Genomic DNA, 16,045 nt, shown 5'->3' on the forward strand with positions numbered 1-16,045 from the left:
GGCGACGACCGGAAAAGGAAAACCTGCCCAAGATTGCACCTGATTGGCTGATCTGCGCGCGTCCAGAGAGGAGTTCAAACAACCCCGGCTCTCTTCCAATATGGCGGCGCTGTGTGTACCTGGTGTTGCAAGAAGAGGATTGACGTGGCTGTTCACAGGGGCGGCACGTAGAGAGTATTGGTCTCAATCCAGGTAAAGCTGAAAGTTGGACGTTGAGTTGAGTTCAAGAAAAGTAAGGAAAGAAACTGAGGAGGATGAAAGGATGAGTTTTGAGGGAGAGAGGTCCCGAGCCTGATAAGGACAAGAAAGTGCATTAGAGTTCCAAGTTCAGAAATTCAGAGTTGGTCTCCAAGAGGCGTGAGGCCCAGTCACTTTACCTCTGCGTTTTTCTTCTCATAACGGAAATACAGTTTCCATTCCTTTCTACTTCATTCGTTTAATTAAGCAAACAGTATTGACCACATGTGCGAGGCACCAAGTGTGCAGGTTTGGAAGGTTGAGCCTAAAACATGCACGCACGTCAAAGTGCTTGGTAAACTAAACTCATTTTTGAATGATTTTTTTTTTTTTTTTTTTTGCATCGGGGATCGAACTCGGGACCTTGCGCTTGCGAGGCTGGCGCCGGAACCACTGAGCTAAATCCCCGGTCCTAAACTTATTTTTAAGGCATATTTCATCACACACAGAATCAGGCATGAGTGCACCTTCCTATTTTGTTCGTTTGTTGATTCAGTCATTCACTGAACCATTAGTTACTAAACGCTTGCGCTAGTCTGGCGTTGCTTTAACCTTGTAGTGCAGGAAACAGCAGCAGAAACAAAGTCCTTGCTCAGCCCTTAAGTACTCTGACATATGAAGAAGAAAAGTATTTTTCCAAAATCACAAACCAAGTTAAACTGTGCCTTGTGGATTTTTTGGAGGTACATCTTTTTGACCTAGATAATGTTCAGGACACTAGAACTTATTGTGGTAACCAGAGAACAACACATGACCTCATAAGTTTCAAAAATTTGTCTTAATAGTCCAGAAAGAATTTTGGCATTAGCTCAGGCATAACATTTTCTCTCTTTGGTCAGTATTATCTGTCAAATTTCCCCGTGTGTTTCCTTCATTCACTCAACAAATATTCTTAGTGCCTGCTATATTCAGGCTGTATTCTAGGTGTTAAGGTTACAGTGGTTAACCAAAATTTGTCCTCATAGAACATATATTCTAGCAGATGAAAAAATTGAACAAATGTAGAATATCATTTTCAAGTTTGAAGTTATGAAGCAAACTAGGGCAAATGGAAGGAATGAATTACAGTTTCTTACCTACTTATTTTATCAAATTATATGTATTTAATTTATTATTTATCAAATTGTGTGTGAAATGTGGCACTTTGATATACATACACACACTGAACTGATAACAGCCAGACTAATTATTTCTGCACTGGGGATTGAACCCAGGGCCTTACTCTAGGCAAGCACTCTACCACTGAATGTATTCTCAGCTCGTTTTTTTTCAATTTATTTTGAGACAGGTCTTGCTGAATTGCCCAGGCTGACCTGGAACTTGTGATCTTTCTTTCTCAACCTTCTCTGTAGCTGGGATTACAGGCATGCACCCACCACCACACCCAGCCCTAATTCTTTTTTTGAAATGAGAGCACTTAAAATATCTTAGTGACGTATATAATACTGTAAACTGTTACTGATAATCACTGTGCTGAACATTAGATCTCTAGAACTTACCTCACATAACTGAAACTTTATCTTTGACCAACATTTTCCCTTTTTTCCCAACTATATCTTTCTCTGCTTCTGTTTGACTTTAAGACTCCTCATATAAGTGAGATCATTCAGTATTTTTCTTTTTGTCTTGCTTATTTCAAGTGGTGCAATGTCCTCTGGGTTCATCCATATTGTTGAAAATGACAGGATTCCTATTTTTTAAGGCTGAATAATATTTTGTTGTGATTAAAATTTCTTTATCGGGGGCACTTGGGGCATTTCTATATCTTGGCTATTGTAAATGATGTTGCAGTGAGCATGGAAATGCAAATATCTCTGCAATATTGATTTTATTTCCATTGGATATATACCTAAAAGGATCATTAGATAATATGATAGTATTAATTTAAAAATGTTTTTTAAGGAACAACCATATTTTCCATAATGGCCATACCAATGATGTATAATGGTGCCTTTTCTGCATATCCTCACCGATACTTAATATCTCTGATAATGGCCATCCTACTAGGTATGAGATACTACCTTACTGTGGTTTTGATTTATTTTTCCATAATAATTAGTGATGTTGAGCCCCTTTTCCCTTTTGGTGACGTGTGTATTATCTTTGGAAAATTGTCCCTTTGAGTCTTTTGCCCATTTTTAAACAAGGTTTTGTTTTTGCTGTTTAAGTTCTTTAAATGTTCTAGCTATTACTGGGTATATCAGATCAGATATATATGGTCAATTATTTTCTCCCAATTTGTCAGTTGCTTTTTCATTTTTTCTAATGTATCACTTTATTATCATTAAACACACATATACACAAAAATTAAAATTGTTCAAAGAAAAGCAATGCAAGGGAAAAAACTATAGTAATATTCAAATATAATAGAACTCAACCAAAGCAAAACTGAAAAGTACTTAAACATTTTCCCATATAATTTAAAAAAACATCTCAAGCATTAACAAGACATGAAAGGATGTGATTTGTTTTAGAAAGATTTTCAAAACTAATATTGAACAAATAATGGTCTGGGAAGAAAATTCTAATTAGCTAGTAGACTTCACATAGGCCAAATTTTTTAAATTTAAATTTCAATACAGTCATGTGACATGTGATGGAAATATAATCTGATGAATATGTTATTAGGCAGTTTCATCCATGTGTATCGCAAAGTACCACACAGAGTGCCAACTTCTAAGTGCAAACTGAGAAGGTATACGTCAGTCATCTGTGATGGCCCTTTGATTTTATCCAGATACGCAGTTAAACACGAGATACATGAGGCTACCATTGGCATAGCAGCACACTGTTGTTACTGTTTTACAGTAAACTCTTTTGTATAAGTAGGATTATTCTCTAAAGGATGAAAAGCACAGCATGTTATGATAAGTACATAAAACAGTAACAGTCATTTATCACACTATCGAGTACTGTGTACTGTACATCATAGTTCTATGTGCTTCTTCTGGAAACACACCCTTCTTTCCTTTGATCTCAGTGACTCTTCCTTCCCGACCCACTGATGAGCTCCAGCCTAGTCTATCTACATCTCTTCTATAGTTTTAAACACAATCTATATATGGATTCTTTCCAGATTCCAGCCTGTAACTCTGATCTCTCCCTTTCCCCTGCTGCCACCCCTACCCCTTTGATTTGCTATTTTTAAGGATTTTTGTACCTGTGTTTATTAGAGATACTGGCTTGTAGTTTTCTTGTGATATCTTCATCTGGCTTTGATATTATGGTCTTGTAAGATGAGTTTGGAAGTACTGCAAATTTTTGAAAGAATTTGTAAAAGGCATAGCATTTCTTCTTTGATAGTTTAGTAGAATTCATGAAGCCATCTGGCTGGTGTCAGCCTTTTTCTTCTTGGGGAAGTTTTTAGTTACTACTTCGTTCTTATTGGTACAGATCTATTTGGGCTATTTTTTGAATTAGTCTTAGTAGGTTGCATGTTTCTATAAACTTACCCATTTCTTCTAGGTTATCCAATTTGTTGTCATGTAGTTATAATGGCCTCTTTTGATTTTTTTTTTTTTTTTTTGGTACTGGGGATCGAACTCAGGACCTTGTGCTTGCAAGCCAGGTGCTGGAACCACTGAGCTAAATCCCTGCCCCACCTTTTGATATTTTATATTTGTATTATTGCTTCTTACATTTCTGATTTTACTTATTTTGTTCTTTTCTTTCTTTTTGTACCTTTAGTTTATCTAAGGATTTGCCAGTTTTTACTTATGTTTGCAAAAAACCAACTCTTAGTTTTGTTGATTTTTTTTTTTTTTCTGTTATCGGATTTATATTTGCTCTGATTTTTATTATTTTCTTCCTTCTGCTGAGTTTGGGCTCAGTTTTGTTATTTTCCTAGTTCCTATAGCTTAATACTAGGTTGTTTGAAATCTTTTTAAGGTAGGCATTTATTGCTATAAACTTCATCTTAGTACTGCTTTTCAGGCATGTCATGAGTTTTGTTTTGGCATATTTCATTTTCTTTTATCTCAAGATACTTTTATATCTTTATATCTTGATTTTTCCCTTTGACCTAGTGGTTGTTTAAGAGTATGCTACTTAGTTTCTGTCTATTTGTTATATTTTTTTGGTTTGCTTGTTTTCTTAGTTTACTGACATCTAGTTTTATTCTTTTGTGGAAGATAGTTGATATGATTTTCATCTTCTTGATTTTATTAACACTTTTATCCCACGGAATGTGTGTGTTGGAGAAGAATGCATATTCTTTTGCTGTTGAACAGAAAGTTCTATATGTGTCTGTTAGGTCATTCAAGTTCAGTGCTTCTTTATAGGTTTTGTGTCTGGATATTCCATCTGTTATTGAAAATGGGTTATTGCATTCTCCCATTATTATTGTATTGCAGTTAGTTTCTCCTTTCAGAGCTGTCAGTATTTGTTGTATACACTTAGGTGCTCTCGTGTTGGGTACATATATATTTATAGTTTTTATATCTTCCTCTTAAATTGACCACTTTATTATTATATAATGATGACCTTTGTCTTGAGATTTTTCACTTAAAAGTTTATTTTGTCTAATGTAAGTGTAACTGTGCCTGCTTTCTTTGGGCTTCCATTTGCATGGAGTAACTTTTTCCCATCCTTTTCCTTTTAGCCTATATGGGTCCTTGAACCAAAAATGAGTTTCTTTGAGACATTATGTGTTTCCACCTTGGTTTTTAATTCACTTAGCCACCCTTTATCTTTTGATTTGAATATTTAGTTCACTTACATGATTTACATTTCATTTTGACTGTGATGTGATATGGTTGGAGTAATTTGAGGGGAATAGGGAAAGTGAGGAAGTAGAAACTAAACATAGACAACTTGAGAAGTTTGAAAAGATGAGTAATAGAAGAAACATGAAATCTAGAGTGAATTTTTTTTCTTTATAAATGGGAGATAGTATAGCATATCTCCCTGTTATTACTTTGGTAGTGCCTTAGTCTGTTTTCTATTAATATAACAAAATACCCAAGATTGGGTAATTTATAATGAATAAATGCTCATTTGACTTAGCTCTGGAAGCTGATAAATCCCAAGGGCATAGCATTGTTGTCTGCTCTGCTTCTGATAAGGGCCTTGTTTTTGCCTCATGGCATGACTGAAGGTGTCACCTGGTAAGAAAGAGCAAGTGTGCTAGCTTGAATCTCTCTTCTAAAGCCTTCATGAGATGCCAGCCCTCATGACCTCATTTGATCCTAATTGCCTCCCAAAGATCCCAACTCCAAATACCATAACATGAATTTAAGGATTAAGTGCCAAGACATGAACTTTTGGAGGACATGTCCAAACCCTAGCAAGTGGATAATGAGAAGTTGGTATACATTCAATGTAGAAAGAGGCATTCATTTCTGGAAGAACGTCATTTAAGTAGTCAAGGAGGCATTGTATTACCACATTCTTGGCTATGTCACCAGACTGGGTCTGAGAATTTTTCAAACTTAACCCATTTCACTGTAACAAGCTCACTGACTCCCATTGCAGAAAAAGAATTTTTAGGAAACATCAAAGAGAGGCATGAGTAGGGTTTAATAAGGAAAGATAGTATAGGATGCACTCAGGGGGAGTGCAGGTACTTAGAAATGAGGCATTTATACTTTTTTTAGAGAGTTTGAAAAGCTAGGGAAGAAAATCCCCTCCCAAAGGGTACCAGTCTGTTTTAAGGCATTAAAAAAAAATTGGTGATTTAAACATTCTCTGGAGTCAATCAACCTTTTGTTTACTTTCTTTTTTTTTAGTTCATTAAATTTATTGATACATTTTAGGTATGCAATATGATGACATTCATCATTGGGAATTTGTACCTTTATGTGAAGGACTGCCCAATATCAGTAGTCCTTGGTCAGATTTATACTCGTTCTCTTCCAGACTTGGGCCAATTATAGCCTTCTATTTTAATGGGTCTGTTAGAAAATGAGTATAAATCTGACCAAGGACTGTTCATATTGGGGCAGTCCTTATCTCAGGGCCAGGCTTCTATTTCTTATTTTTTAAATTGAACCAATTTATGGCCTTTTAGTGATGAGTCTGGTAGGAAAGAAATGTAAATCTAGCCAAGGAATGTGGCACAGAGCTGTCTTGGGTGTCTTTGGCTAACTCCTGGAAGTTACAGTCTTTTTACAAAGGATATTGTTTAGTTATGATTTCCTTGTCTCCTTTTTACTTTTTGTTTTTTTGGTTTTTTTGGTACCAGGGATTGAACTCGGGTCCTTAGCTTGCGAGGCAGACAGTGGAACCACTGAGCTAAATCCCTGGCCCATCCTTTTTACTTTTAATCCTATCTGAGCAGCACACTATTTCATTTCTGGTGCCTCCATTTTCAATAGGGATGATCAGTCCTAGTCAGTTGCCAACTCTCTGGGAAACAAGACTCCATGGGTGGTTCACTTGAACAAATCTTTAAGGATTTACATGGTATGTCATGCAGATTCCCTTCCTTTCCCCCATATACTTAGTCCTTGTACAAGCAATTATTAAATGTGTTTTCAAAGAACCTAAAATCAATAAAACAGGTCTTTGTACTAAGGAGTTTATAATCTGTTCCAATGGTTCTCAACCAAGACAATTTTTGTCCACTGGGGACATTTGGCAATGTCTTTTGGATATCATGACTTAAGGACAGGAGTACTGGTGGCATCCAGTAGATAGCAGCCAGGTATACTAAACATCCTGCAATGAACAGAATCTCTACTCCCAAAGAATTGTCTAGTCCAGAATGTAAATACATTTGAAGCTGGAGAACCCTGATCTAAGAGAAATTGGATATAAACAAAATTAAAACTTCAGTAGGATGTGATATAGCAATATAAAGTGCTGAGAAAAGCAGAGGAATGTGGTTATATTTGATTGGGGAAGTCAGGTTAAAGTTTGTTGAAAGAAAACAGGTCTTTTAGGATGAGTACAATTTTTGTAGGTGAAAATAAAAGATGAGCATATATGAAAGTGTATAACTTGAGCTAGTAAGTGTCAAGAAAGAGAATGTTTGGCAAACAAAATGTAATTTAGTTTGAGTAAGGCCTGTAGTGCATAGAAATTAATGGGAAATAAGGTTAAGAGGTTAGATCTTGGAGGACTAGAAATCCTAGACAGAATAATTTACCTTACTTTGGTGGTCTGTTTGTGCCCACTCATTCAGCTATAAACATTGCAAGGGGAGGAATGTGGCTTATTCTTTTCTGCTGTCCATAGTATCATGAAGTAGTGTATAAATTATGTGTTGATTTTATTTTTTTCCCCTTAAATTCTTTTATTGGTACATTTTAGGTATACAATACATTTATATTTCTCACTGGGAACATGTACCTTTACATGATGTATCTTGATCTTATTTTTTCCCCATTCCCTGCCCTCCCTTCCCTGTGAACAAAGACTTTGTTTCCATTTTTTCCATTTTCTGATATTAATTCCATTCCCTTCTTTCCTTTCCCCTACTCCTTCCACTTCCCCTTCCCCTTTGCCCCTTTTCTTCCCATTTCACACCATCCATTATACCTTTTAGTCCTTACTTACACTTTCAGTTTCTCACACTAGGGAAACTATTTGGTGTTTACACGTGTGTCTTATTTATTTCACTTAAGAGTATTGCCTCGGTGTGCATACATTTAGCTATAAATGACTCTCATTTCTCATTTTTTATGGCTGAGTAGTACTCCATCTTATAAGAAAACCTACATTTTCTTTATGCAGTCTCCTGTTGATGGTCATCTGGGCTGCTTTCAAGTTTTAGCTATTAAAAATTGTGCTGATGTGAACATGGGTGCACGTATATCACTGTGGTATGATTCTTTTAATTCTTTGGGGAAGATACCCAGCAGTGGAATAGCTGGATCAAATGGGACTTCCAGTCCTAGTTCTTTGAGGTATCTCCATACTGATTTCCACAGTGGTTGAACCAATTTACACTCCCACCAGCAGAGGAGTAGAGTTCCTCTTTCCCCCACAGCCCCACCAGCATTTGTTATTGGTTGATTTCATGATAGTAGCCATTCTTTCTGGAGTGAGGTGGAATCTTAGCATTGTTTTCATTTGGATCTCTCCAATGACCAGTGATGTTGAACATTTTTTCATATGTTTATTTGCTGGTTTTACTTGTTTGTCTGAGAAATCTCTGTTCATTCCAGATGCCCATTTTCAGATTGGGTCTTTAAATTTGGGAGGTCTGATCTTTCTAAGTTTATAGATTTGAAATAGTAGGCTTTTGTCTGAGGAACAGCAGGTAAAGATTTTTTTCCACATTTTGAGTTGTCTCTTCACACTGCTGGTGGTTTCTCTTGCTGTGCAGAAGCTTTTTATTAAGAAGAGATCCCACTTGTTGATTGTTTGTACTAGTTCACGGGCAACTGAGGTTTTGTTCATTAAATCTTTTCCTACACCAATGTTTTCAAGAGTTCTACCTAACTTCTGTTCCAGCCAGTTCAGCATTTCTATTTTAATATTTAGGTCTTTAATCCATTTTGATTTTAGTTTAATGCATGGCGAGAGGTATAGGTCTAGTTTTAATTTTTGGCAAGTTGAAACCCAATTTTTCCAGCACCATTTATTAAAGAGGCCATCTTTCCTCCAGCGAGGGTTTTTGACTCCTTTGTCGAAGATGAGGTAGCTGAGTGTGTCTGGAGTTGTTTCTGCATCTTCTAATCTGTTCCACTGGCCCTGAGGTCTGTTTCTTTCCCAGTACTGTGCTGTTTTTATCACAGTAGCTTTGTAGTATAGTTTCAAGTTGGGGATTGTGATACCCCCTGCCATGTCTCTGTTACCTAGAATTGATTTTGCTATTCTGAGTCTCTTCTTGTTCCAAATGAATTTTTGGATTGTTTTCTCAAGGTCCGTGAAGTATGCTGCTGGGATTTCAATTGGGATTGCATTGAATCTACATAGCACTTTTGGAAGCATGGCCATTTTCAGTATATTGATCCTTCCTACCCAGGAGCAGGGGATGTCTTTCCATTTTCTGATATCATCTTCAATCTCTCTTTTCAGAGTGCTATAATTTTCAGAGAAGTCTTTGATTTCTTTTGTTAGGTTGATTCCTAGGTATTTCAGTTATTTAGATGCTATTGTGAAAGGAATTGTTTGCCCTGTATCTGTCTCAGTGTGTCTGTTGTTCATATAGAGGAAAGCTATTGATTTTTGTGTGTTGATCTTGTAAGCAGCTACTCTACTGAATTTGATCATTAAGTCTAGAAGCCTTCTGGCATTCTTGGGGACTTCTATATAGAGTATTATGTAATCTGCAAATATTGACATTTTGACTTCTTCTTTTCTTATCTTTATTCCTTTTATTTCTTTCTCTTGTCTAATTGCTGTGGCTAATGTTTCTAAAACTACATTGAATAAGAGTGGTGATAGTGGACATCCTTGTCTTGTTCCTGATTTTAGTGTGAAGGATTTCGGTTTTTGACCATTTAGTATGATACTGGCTGTTGGTTTTTCATAGATGGCTTTTATCAGATTGAGGTAGAGACCATCTATTCCAATTTTTGGTAGAGTTTTTATCATAAATGCGTGTTGGATTTTATCAAATGCTTTTTCTGCATTTATGGAGATAATCATGTGGTTTTTGTCCTTGGCTCTATTGATATAGTGTATTATATTGATTGATTTGCATATGTTGAACCATCCCTGCATCCCTGGGATGAATCCCACTTGGTCAGGGTGTATGTGTGTGTGGTTTTTTTTTTTTTTTTTTTGGTACCGGGGATCGAACTTGGGACCTTGCACTTGCGAGGCAGGCACCAGAACCACTGAACTGAATCCCCGGCCCTGGTCAGGGTGTGTGATCTTCTTGATGACCTTCTGCATTCTATTTGCCAGCATCTTATTAAGAATTTTTTCATCTATGTTCATTAGTGAGATTGGCCTGTACTTCTCCTTTTCAGTTGGGTTTTTCTCTGCTTTGGGGATCAAGGTGATGTTTGCTTCCAGGAATGAATTCGGGAGTACTGCTTCCCTTTCAATTTCATTCAAGAGTTTAAGCAGCCATGGCAGTAGTTCGTCTCTAAATGTCATGTGGAATTCAGCAGTGAAGCCATCAGGACCTGGGCTTTTCTTAGTTGGTAAGTTTTTAATTACGTTTTCCATTTCATTGGTTGATATTGGGTTGTTTAGAATTTTTAGGTCTTCATTCAACTTTGGTAATTCGTATGTATCTAGGAATCTGTCCATTTCTTCTGTGTTGTCCATCTTATTGGCATATAAGGTCTTCAAGTAGGTATTGATGATCCTCTGGATTTCTGCTGGGTCCATTGTAATTTCATCATTTTCATTCCTAATTGAGTGGATTTGGGCCTTTTCTTTCCTTTTTCGATAAGGTTGGCTAAAGGTTTGTCAATTTTGTTTATTCTTTTGAAGACCCAACTCTTGGCTTCATTAATTTTTTGTATTGTTCTCTTAGTCTCCATTGAATTGATTTCTGCTCTGATCTTTATAATTTCCTCCCTTGAATGAGCTTTGGGTTTGTCCTGCTCTTCTTTTTCTAGAAGCTTGAGGTTCAGCATGAGGTTAATTGGGCTTGCTGTGTTTTCCTAATATGTGTATTCACTGGTATGAATTTCCCCCGTAAGACTCTTTTCATTGTGACCCATAGATTCCGATATGTTGTATTGTCATTGTCATTTAATTGAAGGAATTGTCTGATTTCTTCTTTAATTTCCTCTGTGACCTATTGGTTATTCATAAGTGTGTTGTTCAATTTCCACGTGTTTATGAAATTTTTCCAGTCTCTTTTGCTATTGATCTCCAGTTTCATTGCTCTATGGTCTCATAATATGCAGGGGATAACTTCAGTTCTTTTGCACTTACTTAAACATGTTCTATGAGCAAGCATGTGGTCTATTGGAGAATGACCCATGTGCAGATGAAGATGTGTATTCTGATTTTGTGGGGTGGAATACTCTGTAAACATCTGTTCATTTTTTCAAGAGTTTGATTGAGTTCTTGTATTTTATTATTTATTTTTTGTCTATTTGATCTATCTATTTGTGTCTTTAGGGTATTGAGGTTCCCCATTACTATTGAATTAGTGCATATATGACTTTTCATGTCCGTTAGTATTTGTTTTGTATAGTTGGGCGAACTAGTGTTTTGTGCATGGATATTTATGATTGTCATCTCTTCCTGTTGGATTGTTTCCTATACAAGGATGTCGTGTCTTTCTTTGTCTCTGTTAAAATCTATCAATCTCTTTGAAATCTACTGGATCTGCAAAGAAAATAGCTACTTCTTTTTTTTTGGGTTCCCGTCGCATGGAGTATTGTTTCCCGCCCTTTAACTTTCAGTCTGTGAGTTTCGTTTTGAATTGTGTGTTTCTTGTATGCAGCATATTGTTGGATTTTGCTTCTTGATCCATTCTGCAAGTCTTATTTCTTTTGATTGGTGAATTGAGACCATTAATATTGATAGTTATAACCAATATTTATTGATTTATCATTACCATGCCTTTTTCTTTTTGTTGGATTTTCCCCCTTAACATTTAATTTCTTGTTTCGCCCAATGGGTTCATTCGGCTGTGCTTCCTGGGGTTGTGATCCTCATTGTCCGTTCCAAGGATGTTGTCTAAATTTTTTTGGAGTGCTGGTTTGGTATTCATGAAATTCCTAAAGTGCTCTTTGTCACGAAAATATCTTCTCCATCAATTTTGAAAGATAGTTTTGCAGGATATATCAATCTGGGTTGGAGGCAGTTTTCCTTTAGGGCTTGGAATATGTCACTCCAAGCTCTTCTTGCCTTGATGGTTTGTGTTAAGAAGTCTTCTGTGATTCTGATGGGCTTTCCTTTGTATGTGATTTGTTTCTTTTCTCTCACTGCTTGTAGAATTTTGTTCTTCTGTTGGGTTTCTGCAATCTTAACAATTATATGCCTATGTAGATTTTTTTTGATCAAGCCTTGTTGGAGTCCTATATGCCTCATTTATCTGTATGTTAAGTTCTTTTCCCCTGTTTGGGAAGTTTTCTGCCATTACTTCTGTGAAGATTTTTTTTTATGTCATCTGCACTCTCTTCTGTTTCTTGGTTGACTCCAATTAGTCTTATGTTATTCTTCTTTGGATCGTCTAGCAGCTGCTGGATTGATTTCTCTTTGTCCCTTACGTTTTTGAAGCAATTTTTCTTTTCCTGGTCACTGATTACAATCTTATCTTCTGTATCTGAAATTCTGTCCTCACATTGGCTCATTCTGCTGTTTAGACTTTCAGTGGCGTTTTTGATCTCCTGGAAATCTGTTTTGCATCTGTTTTATGGATTCAATTTGTTTCCTATGTTGGGATTCCATCATGTTCCTCCCCTCCTCTATAGATTTATTAATCATGTCTTTCACTATAAGCACAATTCCTGCTGTTATCTGAGGAATTATTTCTGATTTCTTTTTTTCCAGATCTTCTTTTGTTGCCAGTTCAGGGAGTCCAGGTGGTTGAGTATCAGAGTGTTCCATTTCCTGTTCCTTTGGGGTTGCTGTAGGTGATCTGGAAGTCTGGTTTTGAGACTCGTTTACGTGTCTTCTCATTTTGACTGGAGGGGAGTTGCTGTTGGTTGCCCATGTGGCTCACCTCCTCTGAGCTGGGAGTGGTGGATTGGTGGCCCGGAAGCCCCTACCTGTGGTCTGTGAGTGCTGGAACAGGAGCCTGGAAGCCCCTACCTCTGGGCTGGGAGAGGTGGAATGGCGGCCTGAAAGCCCCTACCTTTGAGCTTGGAGTGGTAGAATGACAGCCTGGAAGCCCCTACCTCTCTGCTGGGAGTGCTGGAACGGCTGCCCAGAAGCCCTTTCCTTTGGGCTGGGAGTGCTGGAACGGCAGCCCAGAAGCCTCTGAGTTGGGAGTGGTGGAACGGCTGCCCGGAAGCCCCTACCTCTGGGCTGGGAAAGCTGGAAATGTGGCCTGGAAGGCCCTTCCTTCCTCTTGGCTGGGAGAGCTGGAATGGCAGCCCAGAAGCCCCTTCCTCTGGGCTGGGAGCGGTAGAACGGTGGCCTGGAAGCCCCTGCCTCTGAGCTGGGAGAGGTGGAACAGCATCCAGGAAACCCCTACCTCTCTGCTGGGAGCGGTGGAATGGCAGCCCGGTACCCCCTACCTCTGAGCTGGGAGTGCTAGAACGGCAGCCCGGAATCCCCTTCCTCTCTGCTGGGAGCACTGGAATGGTGGCCTGGAAGCCCCTTCCTCTGGACTGGGAGAGCTGGAACAGCAGCCCGGAAGCCCCTTCCTCTGGGCTGGGAGTGGTGGAACAGTGACCTGGAACCCCCTACCTCTGAGCTGGGAGCTCTGGAATGGCAGCCCGGAAGCCCTTACCTCTAGGCTGGGAGCGCTGGAACGGCGGCCTGGAAGCCCCTTCCTCTGTGCTGGGAGCAGTTGGACAACGGCCTGGAACCCCCTTCCTCTGGGATGGGAGCACTGGAACAGCAGCCTGGAAGCCCCTTCCTCTAGGCTGGGAGCAGTGGAATGGCCTATTTGTTGACTTTAATTGTTGGGCAAGATTCAGTCAGGTGTTTAACTTCATTAATTCTTCCTGGCACTTTCTTTTTTTTTTTTTTTGGTACTGGGGATCAAACTTGGGTCCTTGGACTTGTGCAGCAGGTGGTGAAACCACTGAGCTAAATCCCCGGCCCTAACTTCATTAATTCACTGAACCACAGATCCACTTATTTGTTTTTTTATTCCAGAAAAGAGAAAGAACCAGTGGTCAATGAGACAGAAGAAGTGAAAAAAGAACCTCTCCTGGTTTGTCCACCTTTACGAAGCCGAACATACATACCACCTGAAGATCTCCAGAGTCGTTTGGAATCTCATATTAAAGAAATTTTTGGTTCATCTTTTCCTAGTAATTGGCAAGACATCTCCCTAGAAGATTGTCATATGAAGTTCAGTCTCTTGGCACATCTAGCTGATGACTTGGGCCATGCAGTGCCTAACTCCAGGCTTCACCAGATGTGCAGTGTCAGAGATGTTCTTGATTTCTATAATGTTCCTGTTCAAGACAGGTCTAAATTTGATGAACTTATTGCTAGTAATTTGCCTCCCAATTTGAAAATCACCTGGGGTTACTAATCAATTCAGAGGATGAATGCATAACTTACAGAAGTATTTTTCTTCAGAGAACATTAATTGGGTTTAAGATAGGAAGCCATCACAAGTTCAGATGTTAGTCTTCATAGGCATAAAGCAGAAATTGCAAGAAAATGTTCAATGCTATTAGGAGTCTTTAAGATGGAACTATGTATAGTCCATATACAGATAAGGAAACTTGTATTAGATTAGATATTAATAAAAGAAAAAAGTCTTTGTTGTATACTATTGAAAGTTATTTCACGTTTGCTCTACTACATGAGTACAAATAGTAGGGAATATATTCAATTCTGGATTAATTTCTTGGAATTAAAGATTTCTTGAAGAATATTGTGTCTTTATTTTTTTAAGTGAAACTTGCTTTTTTTTTGCCTTATCATTTCCTTAAAATAAGTATTTTAAAAATTAAAGTATATGATACCTATTAAGTGCTATGACTTCTTAAAAATAGGAGATAAAGATGGCATATTATGTATTTCTTTAGAGAGATGATGCTTATCCCAAACTTTGTCTCATAACTTTAAAAGTGGTTGTCTTATACTTATGAGTATTTATTGGAGGGCAAATGTTTGTAATCTGATATACTTTGTAATTTGTGGAAATTAAATAGAAATTAAAATTCTCAATGACAGAATTAATGGTCACATTAGAAATTGTTTTCAGGCTTTAAATATGGGTAATGAGACAAATTTCTTACATTCTTTTAAGGACTACTGACAATTCTGAAAGAAGGGATTGGTTTTAAATGAAGGAAATTACATTTATTTTTTTTTCCTAGTTGAGTTCTCTGAGAGGGAAGCAAATCAGTTGAGTGTGTAAATTTGAACATACTCAATAGGAAAATTAGCAATACAGTCATGTCCGGAAAATCACAGCAGGTACTACATTCAAGAACTTGAGAAGTGCCCCCACCTGGCCTGAGTGGCTGAAGCTGAAGGGTTCACGGAATGAGAAATGATGGTGAGAGATTCAGAAACTCAAGAAGACAAAGTCACAGTAAAGTTTACATAGCTGAGGCCAGGTGGATAACTCTTTGTCCTGATGAGGCAAAAAGCTTGGCTTGCATCCTCAGGACCTTTATAGTGTAGATAAGGAAACCAAAAGGGGATGCCTGATTGAACAGAGAATGGCTAGGGTATGCAGGAGACAATGCTTGGTTTTCTGGTGAATGGGTGGAAAGAAAGATAATCCTCAGCCAGGCCTCGCTACACTGTGCCCTCTTGTCACCTGACCTCCTCCTGTAGGGCCCTGCCTCAGCAGTGATTTAGGCCTGGACATAGTGATCTATGGCGCATCACTTCCAGCAGAGAAGTGTCTGTCTGGAGCACTGAGTTTAGACATTACTGCTGTTAAAATTGCATCCCTTCTGCTTTTACTCTGGAAGAGGGATTCAGCATGGAAATACTTGAGCTTCATATACAGGATTTGATCATGTTTCCCATACAAGAGCAAGATGAAAATAGAAATGAAGAAGTCAATGTGAAAACACGGTTACAACTGGAGAGGTACTGTAACTGCAAAAACCAGGATTTGTGTTATGTTTAACACAGGAAATTACACCTTTGTAGCCTACAGCAGCAGTGTTTCTCAGAATATAAATATGAGTCTTGGGAATCTCTTCAAATGAAGATTCTAGTGTAGGTCTGGAACTGGTTCTGAGCTTCTGCTAGTCTTTAAAACTCATAGGGCTGGGTATTTAGCTCAGTGGTTCCAGTGCCTGCCTTGCAAGTGCAAGGTCCCGAGTTCGATCCCTGGTACCAAAAAAAAAGAACCCTC

The 16,045-nt window shown here is 38.1% G+C and overlaps 1 protein-coding gene across 1 annotated transcript; it reads left to right on the top strand.

Moving 5' to 3' along the window:
• Positions 1-33: 33 nt before the first annotated feature.
• Mrpl50 (mitochondrial ribosomal protein L50) lies at positions 34-14,597 on the top strand. Its single transcript, XM_004848212.3, has 2 exons — positions 34-192; positions 13,867-14,597. The coding sequence occupies exons 1-2, from the start codon at positions 101-103 to the stop codon at positions 14,249-14,251; spliced, it is 477 nt and encodes a 158-aa protein (XP_004848269.1). The 5' UTR covers positions 34-100; the 3' UTR covers positions 14,252-14,597.
• Positions 14,598-16,045: the final 1,448 nt, after the last annotated feature.

Source organism: Heterocephalus glaber, unplaced genomic scaffold (assembly GCF_053883595.1).
Source record: "Heterocephalus glaber isolate CG9 unplaced genomic scaffold, H.glaber_assembly_v1.0 deba00001481, whole genome shotgun sequence".
Classification (NCBI taxonomy): Eukaryota; Metazoa; Chordata; class Mammalia; order Rodentia; family Bathyergidae; genus Heterocephalus; species Heterocephalus glaber.